The sequence below is a fragment of the Aptenodytes forsteri genome, unplaced genomic scaffold, assembly GCF_000699145.1.
Source record: "Aptenodytes forsteri isolate BGI_AS27 unplaced genomic scaffold, ASM69914v1 Scaffold295, whole genome shotgun sequence".
NCBI classification, from domain to species: domain Eukaryota; kingdom Metazoa; phylum Chordata; class Aves; order Sphenisciformes; family Spheniscidae; genus Aptenodytes; species Aptenodytes forsteri.
The window spans coordinates 889,651-912,989 of record NW_008795861.1 but is presented as its reverse complement, the minus strand read 5'-3'; the positions used below and the strand labels follow the sequence as shown (position 1 = coordinate 912,989).

General features: G+C 35.5%; 1 protein-coding gene across 2 annotated transcripts in view; it reads right to left on the bottom strand.

The window, feature by feature from the left end:
* The window catches only part of ITCH (itchy E3 ubiquitin protein ligase), a 64,052-nt gene that overhangs the window by 3,433 nt on the left and 37,280 nt on the right, over window positions 1–23,339 (bottom strand). Inside the window, exons 6-22 of one of the 2 annotated variants that reach the window (XM_009284005.1) lie at window positions 21,803–21,845; window positions 19,498–19,667; window positions 18,055–18,289; window positions 16,660–16,755; window positions 15,165–15,339; window positions 14,116–14,182; window positions 12,120–12,204; window positions 10,597–10,725; window positions 9,855–9,927; window positions 8,806–8,877; window positions 6,626–6,714; window positions 5,796–5,955; window positions 5,393–5,526; window positions 3,164–3,304; window positions 1,245–1,365; window positions 369–473; window positions 41–137 (exon numbers count right to left, since the gene is read on the bottom strand). In XM_009284005.1, the coding sequence (XP_009282280.1) occupies window positions 41–137; window positions 369–473; window positions 1,245–1,365; window positions 3,164–3,304; window positions 5,393–5,526; window positions 5,796–5,955; window positions 6,626–6,714; window positions 8,806–8,877; window positions 9,855–9,927; window positions 10,597–10,725; window positions 12,120–12,204; window positions 14,116–14,182; window positions 15,165–15,339; window positions 16,660–16,755; window positions 18,055–18,289; window positions 19,498–19,667; window positions 21,803–21,845 (1,992 nt within the window). The remainder of the gene's footprint in view (window positions 1–40; window positions 138–368; window positions 474–1,244; window positions 1,366–3,163; window positions 3,305–5,392; window positions 5,527–5,795; window positions 5,956–6,625; window positions 6,715–8,805; window positions 8,878–9,854; window positions 9,928–10,596; window positions 10,726–12,119; window positions 12,205–14,115; window positions 14,183–15,164; window positions 15,340–16,659; window positions 16,756–18,054; window positions 18,290–19,497; window positions 19,668–21,802; window positions 21,846–23,339) is intronic. The other variant, XM_009284006.2, reaches the window with a different exon arrangement.

The following is a 23,339-nucleotide window of genomic DNA, read 5'->3' as shown; positions in this document are numbered from 1 at the left end:
TTCTTTTAAAAAAATTATCTAACACATTATTAATGCATACCCATGAGGTCAGCAAATCCTCCCACTGGTAATCTGCATGTTCCAGTAACAAACTGCAAGAGTCTCATTCTCTTCTCATTATCTATTTCTTTCACAAACTGAAAAATAGTAATTGAAATAAACATTTAGGTATAGATTTGATATTCAGATTTTCACATCATCATCATCCATAGATTAACAAATTACATGACTGTTACGAATAGCTGGATCAGCAGTAACAATTTATATTTACACACTACAGATCTGTTCAATAATTGACTATTGTTTACTAAGCTGTAGCTGTGCTCTGTAACTTCTGTTGGTCTGAGAATAAAACAAAGTCTACAAACCTGCCAGAACCATACTATCTGTCTGCTGGTCCTGGTGTAGTGCCGGTAGATGGCATGCCTCTGCCAGTCATTCAAATCAATTTCTTGCATTCCACATAGAAGCACCTTTAGGGGAGAAAAAGGGAAATAAACATGCGAGTACAAGTTATGACTTTTCTTCTATGACTTCCCACATAGCAAAATAGAACATCAACTGCATCCATACTTAGAAGCATCTGCAATTACAGTATGCTTGTTTTTAATTTTAAACTATATCCAAAACTTTTACAACAAAGAACGACGACTGCTCATGAAGTGTATTGGGAGAGGCCACAAAATAGAAAGCATCTGTGTCATGAAAAATTGAGTAATTGCTTGCATTTAGACATTCAAGCCAGGAACAGTTTATCATTGCCAGCCATACAATTCTCTGCTAGGAACAGGATGTTTTGTTTTTATCTTTTTAAATTGAACAGATGCTTCAGAAAGTGTAATTTTGAGAGATCAAAACCATCTAGAACCTGGTCCAGTTTATATGTGATCATCCATTACATATCTGGTTTTATCTCCCTTTCTGTCAAGGGAGATAAATTCTTTCATTGAATGAAAAGAATTCTTTGAACGCAGGCAAATCAAATTGCTGAGGATTACAAAAAGCAATTTGATAAGAAATTTCTACTGGCAGAATCTTAACCTTTAGAAACACGTAAGTAGGCTGCCAAGAGGAAAGCGAAGGGAAACACACTGATCAAATACTACTCCATAAAGTTTCCCTCATACTCCCTATAAAACAGAGTTATCAACCTTAGTGAGTTCTGCTCTTCAGACATAATAACTGGAGTTTAAGTATTTTATGTGTAACAACCTGGATCTAGCAATAGCCAAACAATGCTTTACCTCCAGTTCCTTGGCATCAAAATACTGCAAATACTGTTGTGGTAGAATTTCATTGAAGCCTTCAAAGAAAGCCTGTGTCTGCTCCTCAACTCCTCGGGAAAGTCTCCATTCTGCTACTAGCCTGTAAAAGAAGATACAGAAAGATAATTTAAATGGCCTGTGCTAACCCAAGTCCACATCTTTGTTAGCCTATTTTGAGATGAACTGTAAGCTAAGTTAAAAAAAACCATGGAAAATCTGGAAAGTTCTGGGGATAGAGCATTGTATCATTTTATTAGTAACCTTTACTCTGTGCAAATGATTTTGTTTTTTCTTTAAGTTCAAACCCTATGTTTCCAACATCCTGCTACGGGAAAGTATTTTAGACTCAAAGAGGAGGCAGCATCTATTCACTGATTATATTAATGAGAGCACAGCAGTCCCTAGGTATTTGAAGAAAGAAAAAAATACAGAGCTATATTTGTCTAATATTCTCCCCAGAAATCTCAGTCATTATCCATGAAAAGGTAAAAACTAGGTCAAGTTGTACTGGTGAAGATAAGTAGGACTGCTAGCTTACCAAGAAACGACTATGTCCATTTGGAAAGTTCCTTATTTGTTTCTGTTAATCATGAAACTTTGCTCTGTGGCAGAAACTCCACTCTCCATTAATAAAAGGGTGAAAAGCAGGCAGGAGACCCGAAGAACCTGAACCCAGGGAGAAGCAGACATTATGCTGAATTCAAGCCTAACCTGTCAGGAGAACTGGAGTCTGAAGGAGAGATGGCTATTTTCTGATTTCAATCCTAGAAACTTTGGGGACTTAAAGCAGGACTTGGAGTAAGACAAGAGAATATGAGTGAAGCTGGAATCCGAGCTCTCCCTGGGTTCCTAGAAACTAGAAGAGAATGGTTTTCTGCAGATCCTCCCTATTTTCAACCCCAATATTAACACTTTGCAAAACTGCAAAATGCCAGTATGTTTCTTCTGCAAATACTACCTTTTCTGTGAATCACTGAAACGTCTTCAGATTACTCATGCAATGAAAACAAAATCCATTCCCTTCTCCCTCACCCCTTTCTGTGAAAGAAGCCTTCACAGAACACATTGTAAGAAAGAGAGGAAAATTCTACTGTGCTTCAGTTTATTTTGTGCCTGCAATGTGTGACTTTTTTTTTTGCAAGCACATCCTCCAAGCTTGTATGTTGAAGTTCACACCCTAGAGCAGAGCTTATGTACTGCTGCACATTGAGGAAGAAGGGGATATTTCAGGACGAAGCAGGTCACTGTTCACATTTTTATTCTTTAATCGCTCTTAGGCTCCTTCCCTCTTAACCTATTGCTTTAAGACATTCTGGTACTGCAAACATAATCCTTCATTTATGGCAATAAAACTTATGACATCATTCATAACACTGTCCTGTTACAAATGCCAAGATCTAATTATACCATAAGACCAGTTCAGATAAAGCTAGTAGCAATCCCAAGTATCTTTGAAAAATAAGAATCATCACAAAAGCATCCAAAAATGTTCTTATGTTTAAAAAAAACCCCAAACATAAATGGCTGGGTAGAATATCAGCAGGCTATAAAGCAATATAATTCCAATAATAAACACATGCAACCATTTCATGAAATACCTGACATTCACATTTGTTGTCATGATGTTCTGCTAAACTTAAATATCTCTAGGGAAAAAGTGGACCTTCTACTAACTGTAATCTTTGGGAAAAGTGGATTTTAAAAACTGATTTCTATCAATATTCTTCTTTCAAATATGATATCCAAACAATTGCCACTTGTTGCCAATATCAGCAATTACTCAGAGACACAATTTCAACAAGGATTCAGATTACACAGTTTGGCAATCTTTTCTTACTAGAACTAAAGAAAGAAAATTACAGAGATAAGAGCATTTTAAAATCTTCATTTATTCTCACCTAATGTATTCTTCTTTGTTTTCTTCTGTGACCAGAATGTTGCTACCATTTGGCTTCAAATCATGGCTTTTGATTTCACCTAGAATTTCTTTATCAACTGAGAAAAACATTTCCAAGCCACACTCTTCAATATCATTCTCTCTGTAAGGAAAAAATATAATTTTAAATAACTGTGTCAAGACCTTGTACTCAGTAGAGGAGATGGGTATGAAGAACCTTAAGGAAAAAAGGTTTGGAGCTAAATAATCAAGATAAGGAAAATGTTCCTTACACAATAATTATGGTTTTGCAAGAAGTACTGACTCATTTTACCAATGTGCATACATGAATTGTACTCCTGATCAGAAATTTTTGATCAGTAGTACCCTTAAATTTACCAATCACAAGGCTGACAAACTACCTGCTGACTATGATCTGCGGAATGTCTATGGACTACCAAAACTTTTCAAGTAATGACATTTTCGCATATTTCACTGCATGATTGCTTCTTCTAACAGGTAACGTAAGGACTGTTAAAATGTAGCTGTCACTTGGTCAGATAATAGCAGGTAAGAAGCAATTAAGAATGACTGCATGCTTAATGAATTATCTTCAACTCCAGTAAATTTATGGGACTATCTTGCAAGCATATACTAAAATGTCCCAAGCTCCTAAGTTAACAAAGTACAAATACTCCTGCTGAAGAGGAGTTCTCTTGGAAATTTCAACATAGGAAGAATCTGTAGCCAACAAACGTTGCTCAAATAAACTCTGTTCTCTTTATAGGCATTAATAGCCAGGAGACTAACAGGTACAACACTGTAATTTATATGTTGATATGTGATTCTGTAAAGTGAAGAATCACCTGCATATGCAGAAGTTTTGATGACAATTTTCCCCCAAAATAAAGTACAAAATCAAGATATTTGTCCTGAACCATAACACAGAAATGTCAGTCTTGAAAACATCACTGTGGTTTATCTAGCACCGTGATGCAACAGTGCTCCTGAACTTGATCTTTCCAAAATACATGCTATTGCATGAAATCTCAGATGAGGAGGGAAGGCTTCAGATAGATGGATGATGAAATAAAATCACCCCTTCCTTTTAAAATGAAAGATACTCATGCTCTAGCTCAGTTTGAGCAGAGAGGTTTGACTAGATGACCTCTAGAGGTCCCCTTCCAAACTCAATGATTGTGTGAAATTTTCAAAATTGTGGGAATGAGAAAAATGGCCACCTGATAGAAGTGCCAAGAAATTCAAAACTACTGAAAGCTTCCTGAAAGTTGTAGAATTTGCTTTTTTGGTGAGGAACAATTTTTTTTTTTTTTAAACTGCTGGGAAAGGAAACTCGCCTGTGTTACTGAAACAAATGGTGCACATCAACCATGGACTACAACGTCCTGGAGCCCTGCTATTATAAAATAAGTACAGAATTACAATGCTTTAGATCTATGGGTTTTTAAAATTATTTCTTAAAATATTTTAAACACATAATTCCAAAATAATCATGGTCTACAAACTCCAGATCCTTTTTACTTGCTGCTCTCTGGGGAGGAATCTGCAAAGGAGTGGAGAAGGAGGACTCGAAAAGAGCGTGAATGTAGAGTAGACAGAGGACTAACAATGCATACATGGAAGGCGATATGTAGGAATGGTCTTGAATCATTCAGCTTGGAGCAAAAAATCAAGGACAGCTAGAAAAATACATGAGCATTAACTTCTTTAAAGCATTAAACCTTCAATATTAACCTTTAAGTCAAATTTGAGGTATGACTAACAGAAGAATTATGTGGTAGTAAATAATAAACTACATTTGTTAAATTCATGTTATTGTAGCACTAAACTTTTTATGTTTTCTAACTAAACCAGGTACTAGAGAGAGAAACATTGATTTCTTTTAATCAGTTATCTGAAAAGTTTCAGTGGAATTTACTCAAGCCATTTTATTTGTAACAGTGTTCAAGACTGCCACATCTGTATAATGTCTAGCTAGATTTATTAAAAAACAGCAAAACTGGAATGCAAGATGCTGCGCGGAATATTCAATGAACCAGAAAGGCTTCTGCATTATCAAATTATTATTTGTGTATCTAAAATTAAGGTAAAATTCCAGTACTGCTGTGCAATTGATATATTATACTTTCCAGTGGGGTTTTTAGTAGTAAATTTACACCTACTTCCTGGCATAAGTGAAAATCAAAAACATTGTATTGCTATTTCAAGAACAAGATCAAGTCAAACTCACTTTACCCAGATGAGAGAGTTGTAAAACTCTGGGTCAACAGATTCTAAATCCTTGAGTCCTACTGGCTTGTTTAGGATACGTTTATAGAACGGCAGAGAGAAACCAGTGTCAATGAATTTCCCATGGAACAAAGCCTGAAGAACATGAAAACAGACAAAATAATGCAAAGGATGATTGAATACTTAATATGACAACATTCTGTACTTTGTACCAATGAAATTTGACAGCCAAAAAATATAGTAACTGCTAATATGCTGAATTAACTTATACCAACAGTAGTTCTATCCAAACACCCGATAATAGTTTCAACTCAAAAATGAATTGTTTAATTATCCATCTGATGGCACAATATTTATTTATAGGAAAATTACACGAGAGAACCTCCTTCTACTTTTGAACTTACCATGGCAATGAATCTTCCAATAAATCGGAAGTATTTCAGATGGTCTGGATTAATATAAGAGGCTGGGTTTATCTGTAAGCAGTAGTTATCTTTCCCTGCATATTCAAACAGGCAATACATTGGGTTCAAAACTTCATGTGACAATAGAAAGAACCATTCCCTGAAATCACACAAACAATAAAAACACATTTCAAAATAAATTAAATTAGAAATTACTTTAGCTAACTCATGTTGACTTCAGAACTTGTTGGCACATAGGTAGTCAATCTGACTTCTTTACCAGAAAGTATGCTAGACCAAACTGAAACCAAATTGAAACTAACACAAATTACAAATTAATATGCAAAGTTACAATGATACACAACTGTCAGTGGTTTGTATAAAACAACACCCTTATCTAAATGAGCAGATTAAAAGTCTACCACTGATTTAAACATTAGGGTTTTAGGGAATGCTAATTAATACATGCACTTCTCTGTTACATTCCAGTAAAGACTTTTGACTTGAAAGTAGATTTCTATTCACTTTTTCAATAAACCTCTACTTTGGTATTAACGGTTGTGCTAAAGGCTTACTGTAGTTCAGTAAACTGTGCAATCTCTTTAATCACTGAGATGATGAAAGTAATTCCTAATGCGAACTGAAAATAATTTTATACAGTTTTAAGACATGCATACATCTTAAGGAACTGTCTTCCTCAGATATTCCAAGGAAAGATAAGGAATAAACTTCACTAATATTTTGAAAGCACTGCAGTTTAAGTATCTACTTTGGGGAAGTTTTCACACCAACAACTTGCAGAAAGAGATTGCCATTTCAGTTTAGTTTACCTTGCAACACCTCCATAATCTAAGCCTTCTTCACCAGGAAAAATAACCCATAAACGTCTCCGTAGATCCTGAGGGCTGAAGCTCATTATCTTAGTAAAAGAAAAACAATCAATTCTTTTTAAGAAAACAGCTATAAGCACTGGCTAGACTTATTACTATTTGCTATCAAGCAATGTAGCATTTAGTAATTCAGACCATAAAATGAACTATGTGAAGTACCTGCTTATGGAATGTTCATGGAATCTGAAGCGTTAGTGCAAACCTATTTCCATAGATTAAAAAGTAAAAGATGTAAAAGAAAAAGAAATAGTCACTCTGAAATTAAAGACTCGGGATACTTAGGTGAGCAGTCTGTCTATAAGTATATGACAGAAATCCAGCAAATAGTTAATGGGCCCACAGTGAATAAATTTGATATTTGTTGAATACCATACTGAGTGGTATCCCAGTTACAAGTAATGAAGAGACATGATCAAGGACTCAAAGAAATAAATTAGAAACAAAACAATAATAAACATACATTATATATTTTTTCATTTTACTGCTTCATCTCCTAAAGAGGATAATAAAAATCTAGCTGGTTTGTTTTTTAAAAGTTAGGAAGAAGTAGATGTTAAGGAACTTTACTAGTGTTGGTTTTAATACAATGACCAAATTTGTAATTATGCTGATTTGGTCAATTGTCGGAGGTTTACATAAAGAAATTTCACATAACACTTGTGTGTGTCCAAGAACCTGAAGTTTTTGTTTGCAATGAGAGGCACAGAATTTGGGTCAAGATTTGCATTTTAAATTCTCTCCTAGATGTCTGTAGTAATCATCACAAAAAATTTTATAACCCCAACAGAGATATCTGAAAATGATGAATGACTAACAAGTATAGAAAATTAACTCAGGTCTTTGCAATTATGTCATCTAAATTATTGATAAGGCATGCTGTTTTACTAAGGAAACCTAGGTTTGCTGATTTGTACATAATTACATAATCTATCTCTTGATTCTTTCCAGTACAGTATAATTTTATTACCTCTACAGTTACTGTAAAAGGACCAAGTGCAATTTCAGAAATAAGGCTGGAGCTAACTTTCAGTTACAGGATTTATTTTGTCCCTTCTAACCCCTTTTATTTGAAGACATCACTGTTCCAAAAGAAAAGACTAGCCAACTGCACTCTTTGTTGCCTCTGCTAAGCCAGTTTACAGTAATTTGAACAAGAAAGCATTAATCCTTATTTAAGAATAGATTTGTCTCAAAACATACTATTCTTTTTGTTCAAATTTCTTGACTTGACACATCTGTGATAGTTCCTACAAGAAATGAAGCCTGAAGACATATAGGAAGATTAAAAAAATTCAGCTAGGTACAGAGGAAGCTAAAAGTTCCTATCTTCTTCAACAAGGTCTGCGTTTTCTTAAGTTACTTTTAAGTCAGAAAAATACAGAAGTGGCCAAGAGGACTATCTGCCAAGAGGAATTGTTCCGTGCACTTCCAAGCCTGTTTCTATGTATCTTATTAGACTGACGAAGAGCTGCTTTTGGCTTCAATTTAACAAGCAATGGGAGTGATTTAATGCCACAATGAACATTCAAAAAGTAAAAGTAAAATTCAAAAGCACTTGAAAATATTGTATAGGAACAATTTTTAACCATGGTTTAGGTCTATAGGCATTAACAAGAATTTTGCTACTAATAATCTAAATAGAATTAATAATTTTGGGTTTTTTTAACCATTTCATTACTTATTTAAAGACACATAACACCCAGACTAAGATCAACTTAATGTATTTTGGTACATAGCCCATGCTTATATAACACACTGTTAGGAAAAATGTGCCAACAAACATAAGCACAACATGAAAACTTCCTGAGAATGGGCAGCTGCTCTGCCACAGCGCTCCCCTCAAAATTAACTCAGATTTTAAAGAACTCTGAGGAAAAATAAAAAATAAAATTCACCTTCTCTGTCAGATGAATCAGTCTTTAGAGCCAGAACTTCACATTTTAGCATGATCTTTTAATATATAAGTATGAATGTATCCTAACTATTAAACTAGTATTTTTTTGTTAAGTCTCACTTAAAATAACATTAGCAAGACGTCAAAGGATCAAGAATGACACGTGACAATAAATTTAATCAACTCAACTTTTCATGCCCACTACTAACATGTTTTAATACAATACCTGTTGAAATGAGTCCTCGAATAATGTTTTTCTGCTGACTGTAATCTTTATGTGTTGGGGCATTGCCAGTTGCTGAAATGAAATTTTTTAGAGGTGAAGTGTACAATCACTTAAAGTTTCTAATACTGAGTTTGGACTGTTACTTGTTATATATATATTGTTTTAAGAGGTACAGTTGAATTTCAGTAATCCATATAAAAAACCCCCAGTAATCGAGATATTTGAATTGTAATTTACTCCAAGAACAAATTGCTTCCAATACTGATATCTACAGTGAGATATACATGCCTCCAGATCCTGCTTAGAACAGGTTCAAATACTGTACTCTTATAAGACATCGGAAAACATTAAGATCAATAACATATTCTAAGTCAGCCAGGCTTTCTACCCCAGAATTTAATAAAAAATTAGAAAATCTGGGTTATTATGCACAAAATTCAAAGTGAAAAATTAGGCTAGTCTCTCCGCTATTTTTCAAAGGATAATTCATTGACTCTTGAAAACTGGAACTTTTAAACCTAAGACTTTTTCCTAAACACCAAGTTACTTAATCTTTTGATATAAGAGTTTAGAGGACCAAGACTGACACACCGGAATTTGGTATTATGTTAGAGCACACTAACATGCAACACAGTATATTCTTCAATGTTTAGACATGCATGTTTGTGTCAAATACCCTGCATTTTTTTCCAGAAGTATGTATTTGTGCAGAAAGTAGATCTTGTATTAACTATAAAAATACTGTGCCTCCATATATTCCCTTATTAACAGCAGACAGAAAACACTATTCTGAAACCCACCACTTAAAAAAAAAAAGTAGCTATACTGATGTTTCCCTTTATTCTAAAAAGTTTTAAAGCCATAGCTTACTTAGCTTTAAAGCTTACTGAGTTTATACAAGTCTTGTATTTACTCCCTCCTAATTTAACTCACATTTAACCTTGAAGTAGTTTGATTACCTTTACTTGCAAGGCATTGAAGAGTTCATTTAAAGCATGTAAGCAAAACCCAAAAATGCAAACAAATATTCCCAAGAAATGAATCCGTACCTGACACCAGAATCTGAAATAATGGACCTTTGCCTTGAAATCACGCACATAAGCTATCTGGGGTCCATTGTCTCTGGAAGCAAAGGAGAAAAAAAAAATGAATTTCAAAAGTGTTTTTGTAATTTAAGTAAAAGCCTGCAAATGTATTAGTTATATAGTTGTATGATTTAGTTGGCTATTGAGTTGGAAGATTCTTATTCACATTTTTTTATTTTGGGGTGTAATTTTCTTGTTTTTAAACAAAGAAAAAAAAATCTTCCTTTGTAAATTGTGGAGTGTATACACAGTACTTTTTAAACAGTATCTGATTATTAATTTTAAAAAAGATTCTAACAGTAAGGATGGAATTACATTCAGTTAATTTAAGTTGGGAGTTAAATTCTGGTTTTAACTCCATTCTGGTTCCTAAAAAATCAAAGAAAGAAAGGTCTGAGTGTAGTTTTAAAAAGAAAGACTACTAACTGGAGGGAATGGATCTGGTCATCAACAGTACTGATGAAGCTCCTCCATTACCCTCAAATCTTATATACTACTTGGCAAGAAGGATTCTGAGGTGTTCAAAACACTGCCTTCTTCAGGGACAGTTATCAGTGGATTAAAAAAACCAGAAAATTAAGAAGCATTACTACATGTAAAACTTTCTGTATAAAAAAATGTGCGAAGAGGAAAAAAAACAACTTGCAAAAATGACACATGCTAAATTTCATTTTTGGAAACTTAGTATAATGTTAAAAACACTTACAGAGCAGACTTGCCCGTGCGGGGATCTATATATGTAGTGGTTCTTCTATTGTGATCCACAAAATATGGAATACCATCCACAGTAAATCGCATTTCCCAGCCCTCTGGTAAGGGTTTCTCATTTAATTGACTATGGAGACAAGAAAATATATGGTAACTGATCAACTTAATGTATTAAGTCAATTGAACAATACCTGAGACAGTAAAATTTTTGGCAGATCTAGAAAAACTATGGCTTGAGAATCTTTACATTCAATATTTATTCTGCCTTTTTTTCCTCTTAAATTTTCATATCAGCTCTCAATTAGACCAAAATGACTGTTTTAATAAACATTAGCTCATTTGGCTGCACTACCTGGAATGACAGCTAATAGAAACTTAAGGGAAAAATGTAAGCGAAGTTTATCGATGTTTCCTCCACTTAAACAACAGAATTTTATCTTCTAATTATTAGGTTTTTACTCGAAAACTGACATGATTTTAATAAGTAGCTTTTGGTACCTCACGTATAATCACAGTAGCCAAAAACTTAAGAGTTTCAGAATGACAAAAATAAAATAAAATGCAAATACTGATCTTGTATAATTTTTCGACAACTTCCAACTCAATTTTGGTATAAACAAAAAGAGATCTCAATATATTTGGAAGACCTGACTAGTATCACTCCAAAGTGCTCTCAGAGTGACTTCCCACCATAGAACTACATTGTAGGACCACATTTCTAGCTGTGAAGCCAGCACATTTTGTTGTTGGGTTGTATTAAGAGTAATAGTGTTCTCCACACAGTCAGCTGCTGCAGACGTGACTGGGATGGAAAAGTCATCTCTGGCTACAGCTATTACCCCTCTACACATACTAGACTATTCCACTCCCCCTCCTCTTACTCCTGCTCTATAGAGGACAGATGAAGTTGCTTCACCAAATGGAAATTTTCAGCTCAAACAAGAGGAGTTGGGACTGAACACCCTTCACCCTCAATTTCCTGCCTACATTCCCTACCTCAGAGTCAGTGACCAGAGACAGAAATAAACAGTACTCCCATTACTTTTAGTAGTGCCTCAAGTTCTCTTTCTGTCTCCCCCCCCCCTTTTTGAAAGGTGTGAGGAGGGGTGCTGCAGTTTTTCAAGTTTGCCTTCTTTCTGTCTCTTACCTATTGACTGTCTAGGAAATAATCAAATTCTTATTCAGGATCCTCTGCACTATCCCATCACCCTGTGAAAGAAATCCCTCCCTTCCCCAGTGATACAAATGTTTAGACATGCATGTCTTATAAAAAGAGTAGGAGCTGTTCTGGGAATGAACTTACTGCTGTTGACCAAGACTTTCCTGGTAATTGTACTATTACTAGGTAGTATTTTGACAGTTTCCATTTTGGCTAGTACCTTTTAATATTTTAATGGGCTGTCTGAACTTTGTGTAGGACAGTCCATGTTTCAGCTGTGAGCAGCATTTCCTAGCTCTCAGTCTCACTACTTTGTTACATTTTCATTCCAGACTTACATGAAGCTGCAACTGATTTCTTACCCCTGACTCCTGGGATCCTCCCACTGAGTGATTCGTGTGTTGTGATTGACAAAATACACTCTGCCATTGCTGTCAGTTCTCTTTTCTGAAAAGATGCAAAAGGAAAAATTTCAGTACCTGCTTAATGTATTGCTGAGACTACATCAAATAAAATAAATAAAATCAATCAACAGACCCCGCCACAGCCTCTACTGTCTTCAGGTTTCTCTGTACCTCCTTTGACTTAGTATCTTTTCACTTTCATTGACATTATTCCTTAATAGGCTACTCACAAACAGGAACCTGTCTTAATACTACTGACTGCTAATAGCCAGACGAAACTGCACCATCACCAATCCTCAGTGAAAAGCTGCACTTAATAGTGTTCATAGGTAAGTTCTTTGTATCTCAATTCTTACCCTGAAAAGTTCAGCTATCTCTACCTGCACTGCTTACACCAACAATCCTGACCACAAGAGAGATTCTGGGCATCATAACAGCAATATAAACATTTGCGTGAAGGAAGTAGCTCATCACAGGAGATTTACCTTCACTAGATCTATTGGCCTACTGTTTGCACTTTTTTAAAAAGGTTTTTCATTATTTTTGCAAGTTAAAAATTTGTATGGATTAAAATATTGATGAAGTTGCAATTTCCGTCTTAACATCCTTTACTATGCTATTTATTTTTCAATTGTAGGAAAAAATTAATTGGAAGGAAGATATAGTGTAAGCTGTTTTCTCCACAGGAAATTCCAGCTGCTTTGATTATTGTGACATACATTACAAGCAATACAGACAGTAAACACAAAATAGGTAACAGATGTATACACAATTATCAAGAAAGTACAAGGGCTTCATATTCAAATTATGAGCAGGGAATAAAAAATGATCAATGCAGTTTCCAAGAAAATACATTTATATTTTCTCTCAGATAGTTTAGTGTATGCCCATGATTGAACAAACCTTATGATAAATGCCCTGGCTTGGTCTTCTGTACCATTTTGCAGCCTTTATGCAATTTTTATTTAGTGTTCCAAAAGAAATACAGAATATAGAATACAAATTATAAAAACAGGCCAAAATCCAACTACCACAGGTAAAAAGCTTCAGTTTACAAGAGGAGTCTGGAAGCAGACACTTGTCTATGAGAGTTACACTGATAGCAGAATTCAACACGATGTGGAAACTCAGTTTTGTTGTTTCCTTGGCAATGCCAGCCTAAAGAACTTTCTTTGAAACGTTATATATGTAATGCAACAAAGCACAAGTGTGAGGAACAACAATTCTATGGCATGAAATTGCATCAATACCAGAACTAAAAATCCAAATAGTTATGTTTGAAAAACAGACGAGTCAAAAGTCCAGGTCTAACTCTGCCAAGTAATTACTTGCTTTAAAATTACACAATCGGAGAACTTTGCCTGTGTATCATGAAACTTGAATTCTTGTATCTGCTTGATAGTCACACCAGCAATTAGTTTTACACTTACATTTTTGTAATCCCCCCCAATTATATTAATTGTAAATTGTTAACCCTGTAAAGTACAAAAACAAATTTATTCCGGGGAGAGGGGCAAGTCAAGAAGTGGTTAGTTGTCATTATAAAAAAAACATTTTCAGACAAACAAAACTCTCCAAGAATTGGCTTGGGGAGGGATTTGGCAGTCTGATTTAGAGGGGATTTGGAGTCTGATTTGGCAGGAATGGCATGGTGGGGGGGAATCCTGCCTAATGAAAGTGGTAAAAAAAGGATGACAGTGTGAAAGAAGCTATTGTGATAGTTACAGGGAGTAAACCAGAATACTTCGTAGTTTCTAATCTACTTTGAAACTGCACATCCTTGTCAGGACTCTGTTTTAGCAGCACATTTGATGAGATTTAATTTTAAAAGATATTTAATCCAGATTTTCATTTTTAAAAAAATAGGCTAGAACAGCTGACAAAATAATTTGTCAGAAGTATACTTTAATGTTTAATTACATTGCATTATGAAACACTTTCAAGTCAGTCTTACCCCATCCATGTGGCAGAGGGCCAAGTGGATCAAACTCTTTGTTCTGTGTGGATGAAAAGTCCTGGTTCTGCAAGTCACAAAACAAATGGTGCATTAATGACTAGTCATTTGCTTTCCAGATGTTCTACCATAGCCATCATGAATTATTGAAGTAAATGTATTTTTGTTAATGTTACATATAAGCAAAGATGCCAACAATTTATTTTTCTCCACAGAGAAGGCCTATTTTACAGACCTTGGCATGCTTAATTATCTACAGTGCCAAGAAAATAATTATTCTTTGTTTAGTGCCCCTGCCTACGCAGAAGGAAAATTAGTACAGTAGCACTCAAAACAATCAGAAAGCAAACCACTTCATTCCTGCATTCAGTACAGTTCTCCCTACCACCATTTATGAGGTCCATTTTTATTCTCTACACATATGGCAAATTTAGAACCTACACCATTCTTGATAAACTAGTAGCATGAGTTGGAGTTATCTAAAGTCTACTATTCATCAGAGGTAAACAATGGATTTAAAATTCTGGAAAGATTATTTTCAATTTCCCTGCTTTCATAACATTCATTGTGCGTATTTCGTTCTACCCAAAGCAGAAATACATGTCCTGTGAGCTTGCTTACCTTCCAGGTCTTTGGCCAAGCCAATACAAGACGCAATACAAATAAACCAGCTTACTAAGCTGTAGTTTGTTTTGAACCAATGGCTTTTATCAATATTGTACATAAATTTTATCAAAGAACACCACCTATATTCAGCTGACAAATAAAAAAACATTACATTGCATGTGCTGCCTGCAGTCATTGCAAGGACATGAACTGAGGTTACCAATTATTACTTCCTGCCATGCTACACACACAAAGATACTATATTATCATAAAGAATAAACCATACAAAGTCTGGTATCTTTATGGGGAAAAGTCACCCACAAGCATGCCCAAAACCCAAATACATATATACTTTCAATATGCAGAAGAGAGATTAAAGAGTTGAAAATTTGAAAAAGATACCTCTCTTACTTAATCTTTATAGTCATCATTATATTCCTTACCCCATATATGAATCTCTGATTAAATTGCTGCATAGCTCCTTGAAGCTGACTGCGCTGAAGCTGCCACTGCTCATAATTTCGGACAGACTCTAATGTTGGTCTCTGCCATGTTGTTGTTCTAGTGAAGTGGTCAACATAATAAATTCTCCCCATGTTGTCCACTCGTCGCTCCCAGCTTTAAAAAAATTACAAGCAACAGTTCTCAGTAACACAATTTTAAGGGCTCAGAAGCACTTTTAGGCAAACAGGCAGTACGTTGGAAGTGGATATAAAGCATAGGCTCATCTGCAGACTTTTTTTTCTCCTTTTACCCTCCATTAAAACTATGTAAGACCTAAAATTATTTGAGGTGACTCACGTTTGCTTTGTTGCATACTATACCAAGTCAGACTCATTCCATTTACTGTACTTTCAGGATTTTTTGAAATAGTTTAAGAGCTACACAAACCACTGTCAATACTATACTGTCATTACTGCATTTATGCCACCCAACCTGTAAGACAATAGTCTGCTGGTTTCTCCTAAAAAGACAGCAAAACCCCTGACAGTTTGTACTGTAAAAGATTTCCTCACACCCTAATTTGGCAGAAAAGGAAGATGTGGGCATTGGGTTTTGGTTTGGTTTTTTTGGTTTGGTTTGGTTTTGGGTTGGGTTTTTTTTTTATTATTTTCAGTTCATATTAAATGAGTACTATTTACAAAACTTGAGTGAAAACACTACCATTCTGAATAAGTTTAATACACTAGTCAATCCTCTCAAAGAGTTCAAAATAGAGTATGACAGGTGTGTTCCCTTTATGAGACTATCTGCCAGTTTTTGTTCTTTAGCATCAAGTTCTCTTTACTGTCCCACATTTTTACTTTGTAATTCTGAGGAGTGTGTGAACCACTTGAGTATGAATGAAGTGCAACAGAATAATTCTTACATTTTTCTTACATTTTTTAAAAAATAAGAAACATAGAACAAATATGAACATCGCTTCCACGTAGAGACTAACATCACTGGCTGTTCTGATTTTAGCAGCTGGAAAAGCCTAATAACCAAAGCTGTTTTATAAGAACATAGTAAATTAGCAGCTGGGAACCCTGAGACAAGATCAAAGGCCTGCAAACAGTAACCTCAGGATAAAGAGATAACCAAGGGCATTCCTGCTCAAGCTGATAGTTACCTCAACCCCAAAATACTTTTCTGTGGGTTTGGTTCTCTTTTACAGTTGGGGGTGTCTGCTGTCTTTAACTTAAATCCATTTCTCAGTAAAGATGCACTTGCTTAATCTTTGGCAGGAAATTCAGATTCTGTTTTTGACATTCAACTCTTTTCCATGCTATGTACTATGCATTTTTGCAGAACACCTTGGAGACAACCTGGAGCAATTGTTTGCACTGGGCTCACATTTCTATTTACAAACATGCTTTCTAGCTTTAGTAAACTGTCAGTCAATTTCTGGAAAATCCAGGCATATCCTAGACAATCATATGACTTATCCTGGCTCACCTTGGAGGAAGAGGCTCTGGCCGATCCCACGTTGTTCTTTTTTCAACATGATCTACATAGTATACTCGACCATGTTGGTCTACTCTTTGCTCCCAACTGAAAAGAAAACATTTTTATTTTCCTCCATATCGAACTACTCCAACCATTCATCTACAGTATAAAGATGAGAAGTGTTTGTTTTCATAAAATGCTTATTTCTAAATAAAATGCTTGAAGCTAACACTTGTTCACAAGATGCACCAAAATGCTGTACACAGTGGTACAACGTTCATATTAACAGTAATTCTATGTCAACGAGAATACAAAAGGTATTCTACATGACCACCTTCAGTTTCTGGAAAACTGCAGCTAAAATTCAGGCCTACGCATACAATTTTAGCAAGCAGTGAAGCAAAATTTTGTATTCAATATCAAGTATATCAATAACATGTTGAACAGAATCATCTGTAGAGCATAATCCCCTTTTAAAGTAACATTAATTCAATTTAAATCCTCAAAATATGCAAATTTTGCACAGATCACATATATGCAGAGTTCATCATAAGGGCACTGGTCATATTTCCTGCATATGCAGCATTTGGGATACTGACTTACCCCTGTATTTGCATCAAATGTAGTATCGCAGGGGAAAAAAGCATGCTAATTTGCCATTTCTGTTGAAATCAAAATGGTAAAGCAACAACCTATGTTTTCAAGACTGCTTTTAGATTTCACAGTTATCCTGTGAGTAAGCAAGGTAATTCAGACCTCTCCTACGTTTTGGTTCAACTGCCTGCAAAGTAAGGCAGATATTTCACCAATTACACCATTCACATTGGGAAGCTTTTGCTTTCCCTCACTCAAAGAGTCCAGAATTAAAAAAATTTTTTTTTTTTTTTTTTTTGTAAGTTTAGGATCTAAATGAGAGCTTTGAGGCAATAGACCAACCACCTGGCAAATTCCACATGTGCCTGAAACATAACAGTGTGCCCATGCTACTCCCAGGAGCTGCAGTATGACGTCCAAAACTTCACGACGTATCACAGATTACGTACTGCAATAGCAGTTTTTCTTCTACTTATCTATACCAGTATTTTACTACCTGACTTCATTCTAATTTGAAGACAGCAAGCTGTCACACTATTTAAAACTTCCGTATTTCACTGACATGGGAATGTATGACAAGTATCAAAAATATCTGAAAGATTAATTCTTCGTTTGAATAAACCATGCTTGAAGGCCTACCAGACAAAACAGTTATGAAAACCTCCAAATTAATATCGGGGTGGGGTGGGTGTGTTATGCAGCAAAAGGCAGATGTTATGAATGTTTAGTTACACCTACTGTAAGCAAAATAAAGTAAAACCAGAACTGTCAGCACAAAAAAAAAAAAAAAAAAAATCATTAAACTCATACCCAGGTGGAAGAGGACCTTGACTGACTGTAGTAAGTGCCTGAGGTGGAGGATTTACCGGCTGGACTTGTCTTGATACTGGAGGTGTGGTGAGTGCAGCAGTTGCAGGAGCTGTTGTTACAGCTGTTGCCCCCTCAGGGCTCTGTTCTGAAGATGTGTTTGCAGCTGTACCTGCCAGTGATCCTGCACTGGCCCCATCATTTTCTGTGGATGTGGATGAAGGACCATTTACACTTGCTATGATGTCAGAGATATCAAAGACAGAAGAAAAAAAAAGCCTTTAACTGATATTTATCACCAATCTATTTCAGAAGTTGTAAAACACAAAAGTAAACATGCAAGAACTGGTATTTCAAAGTGCATGCATAGAGCCACATTTTACAACTTGCACAAAAACTAAAAAGCAATTTTGTCTCACTTTGTAAAAATGCTTTAATCCAAGAACTGCCATCAACAGCACAATTTTGATATTTCTGATAGAATAAATCACATTTACCAAAGCAAGTTGTCTGCATTCTGTAAACACTAAACAATTATAAACAAAAAAATACTTTCTTGCATTGATGAGTTAATTATTTTCCATTTATTATTTGGAAGAATAATTTAAGAGATAATAAGCATAAAATTTTCAGGAAGAGATTTGACATTGCATGGAAAGAAATTATCAGAATGGGAGGGGAATACATACACTCTTTAAACGTTTTCAGTTTTTTCTGAATGTCATTTGGTGGGTGGGATTAAAAGTTGTAATGTAAGTCAGGCGTTATTACTGAACTACACTGGATTAATCTTTTAAAGTAATTACTGTATCGCAGTTTCCCATCCAGACTCAGCATTTATCAATTGTAATAATGAGACTATTGAAACAGATTGCAGTGTATAGGGGTAAAGGATTTACCTTAAAAACAGCAACTAACTATTCAGGACTATTAGTCTTAAAGGTTTGTAGTTTTTAAATAATCAGATAAAATTAAAAAAAAAATCTATCCATTTCAGTGCAAAAGAGTAATGAATGTTTTAAGTGCTGCTATTTCACAGAATTTAACTGGAATTGTAGAAACAAATAACTAGTATTTCAAAAACCAGTATTATGGACTTGAGACAGTTCTGTGAGTCCTTCAGCAGATTTCATCTCAAGCCTCAAACTCAGCGGATGTCTTAGTGCAGTAGTAGCATTCACTTGTGTTCTTTTGGTCCCAGCTCCACTCTATGTAGCAGTATCACTGCAATCATTACTTAGCAGACATGGAAGCAAGAAATTTTTAAAAACAGGAACAATGATTAAACAACATGTACTGAAGGCAAGCTAAAAAATCGTCCTTCCGAAGTTATCTGCCAAAGAATTTACCATGAAAAAATGTAGTTAAAAATCAGCATCAGAAGCAGCTACATTCATTCAAAGAGTGTGCAGCTTTGAAATGAATGCCTGGCCCTAGAATACGTACCAGCTACTGAAGTGGGTCTACGGGGAGTGGGTGGAGGTGGTCTAGAAGGCCTGGGAGGTCTAGAAGGTTTGCAGTTTCCATTTGTGAGTAATGGAGAATCACTGCCATTAACAGTCTTGTTTTCATTGGGAACAGCATCTTCACAGCTTTCAAAGCCATTTGAGTTAGTCCTTTTGCAGGAAAAGACAGAAAGGAGAACTATTCTAATAGTGTATGGATGCCATCAAACTTTATGGAAGACACTAGAATGCAATAGTCATGACTAGGTGAGATTCTTACATTCATCATAATTACAAAAAACTATACATCTGTACAAACATACTAAGAGTTTATCTCCTGAGGTATATGAAACCTCAACTGATGAAAAGGTTGTGAAATAGATGTATATAACATCTGTCACTCAAATTTCCTCTTCCATTTCCCAACTTGATACACCTGCCTTTAGGCCCAGGCTCTGGATTTTGCTGCTCAGCTATTTCCACCCATGAATTCCACTTGTCTCTAATGAGATGGGAAGCTGACTAAGACCTGAAAACAGCCTGTGTGCATTTGCTCCACAGGGCTAGCATATGCTCAGAACACACAGAATGCTTCGAATTTTTGGAAAACTTAATTACGCATACACCAATTTCCCCCCTAAACTCAATTCTGGAAAGCGCTGGAGAATTTAGGACTAAGCATTAAAGTTTTGACCAACAGCTATGAATATAAGCTTCTCAACTTTATAAGAATTAAACTAAATAGCAGTTCTCACCCATTCTGTACTGTTCAGTTACACCTAGCAGTGTATTATTCTGATATATTTGTAGCTCCTTAAGCAGAGTTACAGGTATCTACATCTTTACTTCTAAAGCATTTCATTTTCAGAATATGTTGAGCAAAATAAAAAGATTGTCAACTAAAATTCTAGTGGATTGACAGGTCAAGTACATAGGTCATCAGTAATAAAACCATAGGTTATGGTTTCAGCCCAGTACCTCTGAAATTACATTCCTTTAAATGTACACAAAATAAAAACCAGTAGGTAAGCCTAAGTACATCACAAGTCATAGAGGATCAAGTAGAATCATGGACACTTGACCTCAATATCATTGTCAAACACACTTTTGCTCTGTACCAGGTGTGGTGCACATAATTCATACCATACCACACCAAAGTAAATGACTGAAAGTGTGTACAAATCATTAATGATCTGAACTTTGTAAGAGCTATAGCCCAGGTTTTCCTCAGTCCCAGAGAGCATAGTGCTGCTGTTTGAACGTTGAAGTCAAAAGTGCAACCTTTTATCTTTAGTGTATTTGACCAGTTGGCTTAAGGTATAACAATGCATATCAAAACATTATTATTCATATAACAATAACCACTGCTAGGCATATTCCACATCATTTACATGATCCTCAAAATGGACCTTTAATGAACACCAAAACCCCCCACTGGTTGGTACTAAAACCGAATCAGCTATTATTACTATTATTATGATATTATTACACACTCAGGCATTCTGAATACCCAAGCACAGAAACATTCTTCTGAGCATGAAAAGGAAACAGAACAAAAATAAACTTTCATGGGAAGACTTTAGGCAACATAGCTAAGAGAGTTATGATCTGTTAAAAAAAAAGTGAAATTTAACTTAGCTATAGAATCATGGCACACAGCCGGCCCATGTTCAGCCGGCTGTCAACCAGCTACTCCAGATGTCATCCAAGGGTGTTGTGCATTGTACAGACCCTTAAAATACTTGTAGTACTGGGAACTAATTAAAGTGACATGGTGCTCACTGCAGGTTAATCCACCATCAAGTATGGTCACACTTTTATCCTACCAAGCAGCAGGGTACATAATCCGATATCAACCTTAAAACACCGCAACTGCTAGACAGCTTTTGGTATCTTCTTAACAAAACTAAATACAATTCTGATACCTCCATGCTATAAAGCAAAACAGTGTAAAAATAACCAGCACCATTTACTCACCAGTGGGTGTTTGTTTTTTTTTTTAATATATTTTACTTTGGTTAATCATTGGGAGGAGGATGAGGAACACAAAGGGGAAATAAACCAAAAGATCAGTCAGATATGGAAGCAAACTGAAGCTAGAAGATGGGACTCATATGGAAAACAATTTAATATGTGAATGTACAATGGTACAGTGTTTTTGTTTAGGATAAGCTCAGATCTTAACAGATACCATTGCAGGGCATACTCAAATTTTTCAATTGTCTTTTTTATAAAACATACAATTACTCTTTCAAAACTGCAAACACTAAAAGGCAGTATAAACAAAAAGAGGAAACAAGTCTTACCGTGTATCATTCCTTACTTTGGAGCTATCATTCTGTGTAGGACCTTAAATACCAAAAAGAAAAAGACAATAGAAGTAGAAGCAACATTCTGAATCATTTCCAAGAAAAGAAGCAGTCTTTAATGCTCACATTTCTTTCAAATGTGGAGGTGATATACTATGTGCTGCTTATCTACTGTCTTATTTCAAAACTGTATGCGTTTTGCATGTCTATAAAGGGGTGTGTGTGTATACATTTTTTTAAATCACTGCCACTGTGAGTAATATTCCACCTTATGGAAGATATAACAGGGTATCATTTGACTGTATGAATATTCCCAAACACACACGGTTCAATAACATTGTCTCCTGTCTTTGTAGCAACATCGAGCAGTGTTCTCCATTCTTCAAGTGGAGCTGGCTTTTCATATTCTCTCCCTTTTCAATGACGACAGGCAGAGCAGGAAGGGCAACAGCTTCTCTAAAATCTTCTCTCTGGTTGGCTAGCAAGCAACTGCAGGGGCTTTGTTTTCTAGGGCTCTCTAGCACAGACCCTTCCCTTTCTCTGTAAATCATTTAGCATAAAGGCATTCAAGCAGGTACAAAATATGGCTGCACTCCGAACAGAATTATAGCAGCTCAACCTAGATTTGCAAACATTTTGCAACTGCTTATTCAGCCAGCTTGGAAATATTTGCCTTTTGTGCCAACATTTGCAATACTTGAACATGCAGCACAGAACTGCTCATTCATGTAGACAGCACAAATACTTTATTTCCATAGAATTAAACAAATGTCATTAACAAAGAAATCAGTTATCAATTCTGATGGGAACTATGTACGGATCTAAGCCAAAGACAAGGATGTAGTCATGTAAAGGCTTATGATAATGTGCTGTTAGTGGGCTGTGCACAGAAGTGATTTTAATCCCAGAAACAGAAATCTTAACTGAAAAAGTTGCTCAATAAACAATGTATTTGCCTGTAAGTACCTTTAGCCTGTACAATAAGAATGCATTAGACTACTTTAAGATTAAACTCTTTCCTCACGTGCTCCAGTCCCCTGATTATCTGGGAACCCTCTGCTGAACTTCCGGCTTGGTATGTCAATGTCTGTCTTTACTGTCGAGCCCAAAACTGTATATAGTACTCAACTCCACTACCTGCATGCCTTTTTCTACTTGCTAGAACATTTTTCTCAGTAGGCAAATTTCAGGAAATGGAAGAAAGCACAGATGAAAACCAAATATTGCATAAGAGGAAAATTTGTTACTTTCACTAGGTATTTCTATCAACACACCTCAGCCCTGCTCTACAAGCCCCACACAATCCCAGCATTTGGCTTTTATTTACAAAAAAATCCCACGCCATCGGATCATGTGATTGATCCTTTTAACAAGATGCAAAAAAAGATGGACTAAAAGCTTTAAGAAATAATGGTTACAAAGCTAGTGTGTTAATTCAATTTTCCTACGATACTTAGACAGAATTTCAAAGCAACTTCCTCTAGTCCTTTAAAAAAAACCCAGAATCCTAAAAATTGCCAGTTAACTGCCTAGC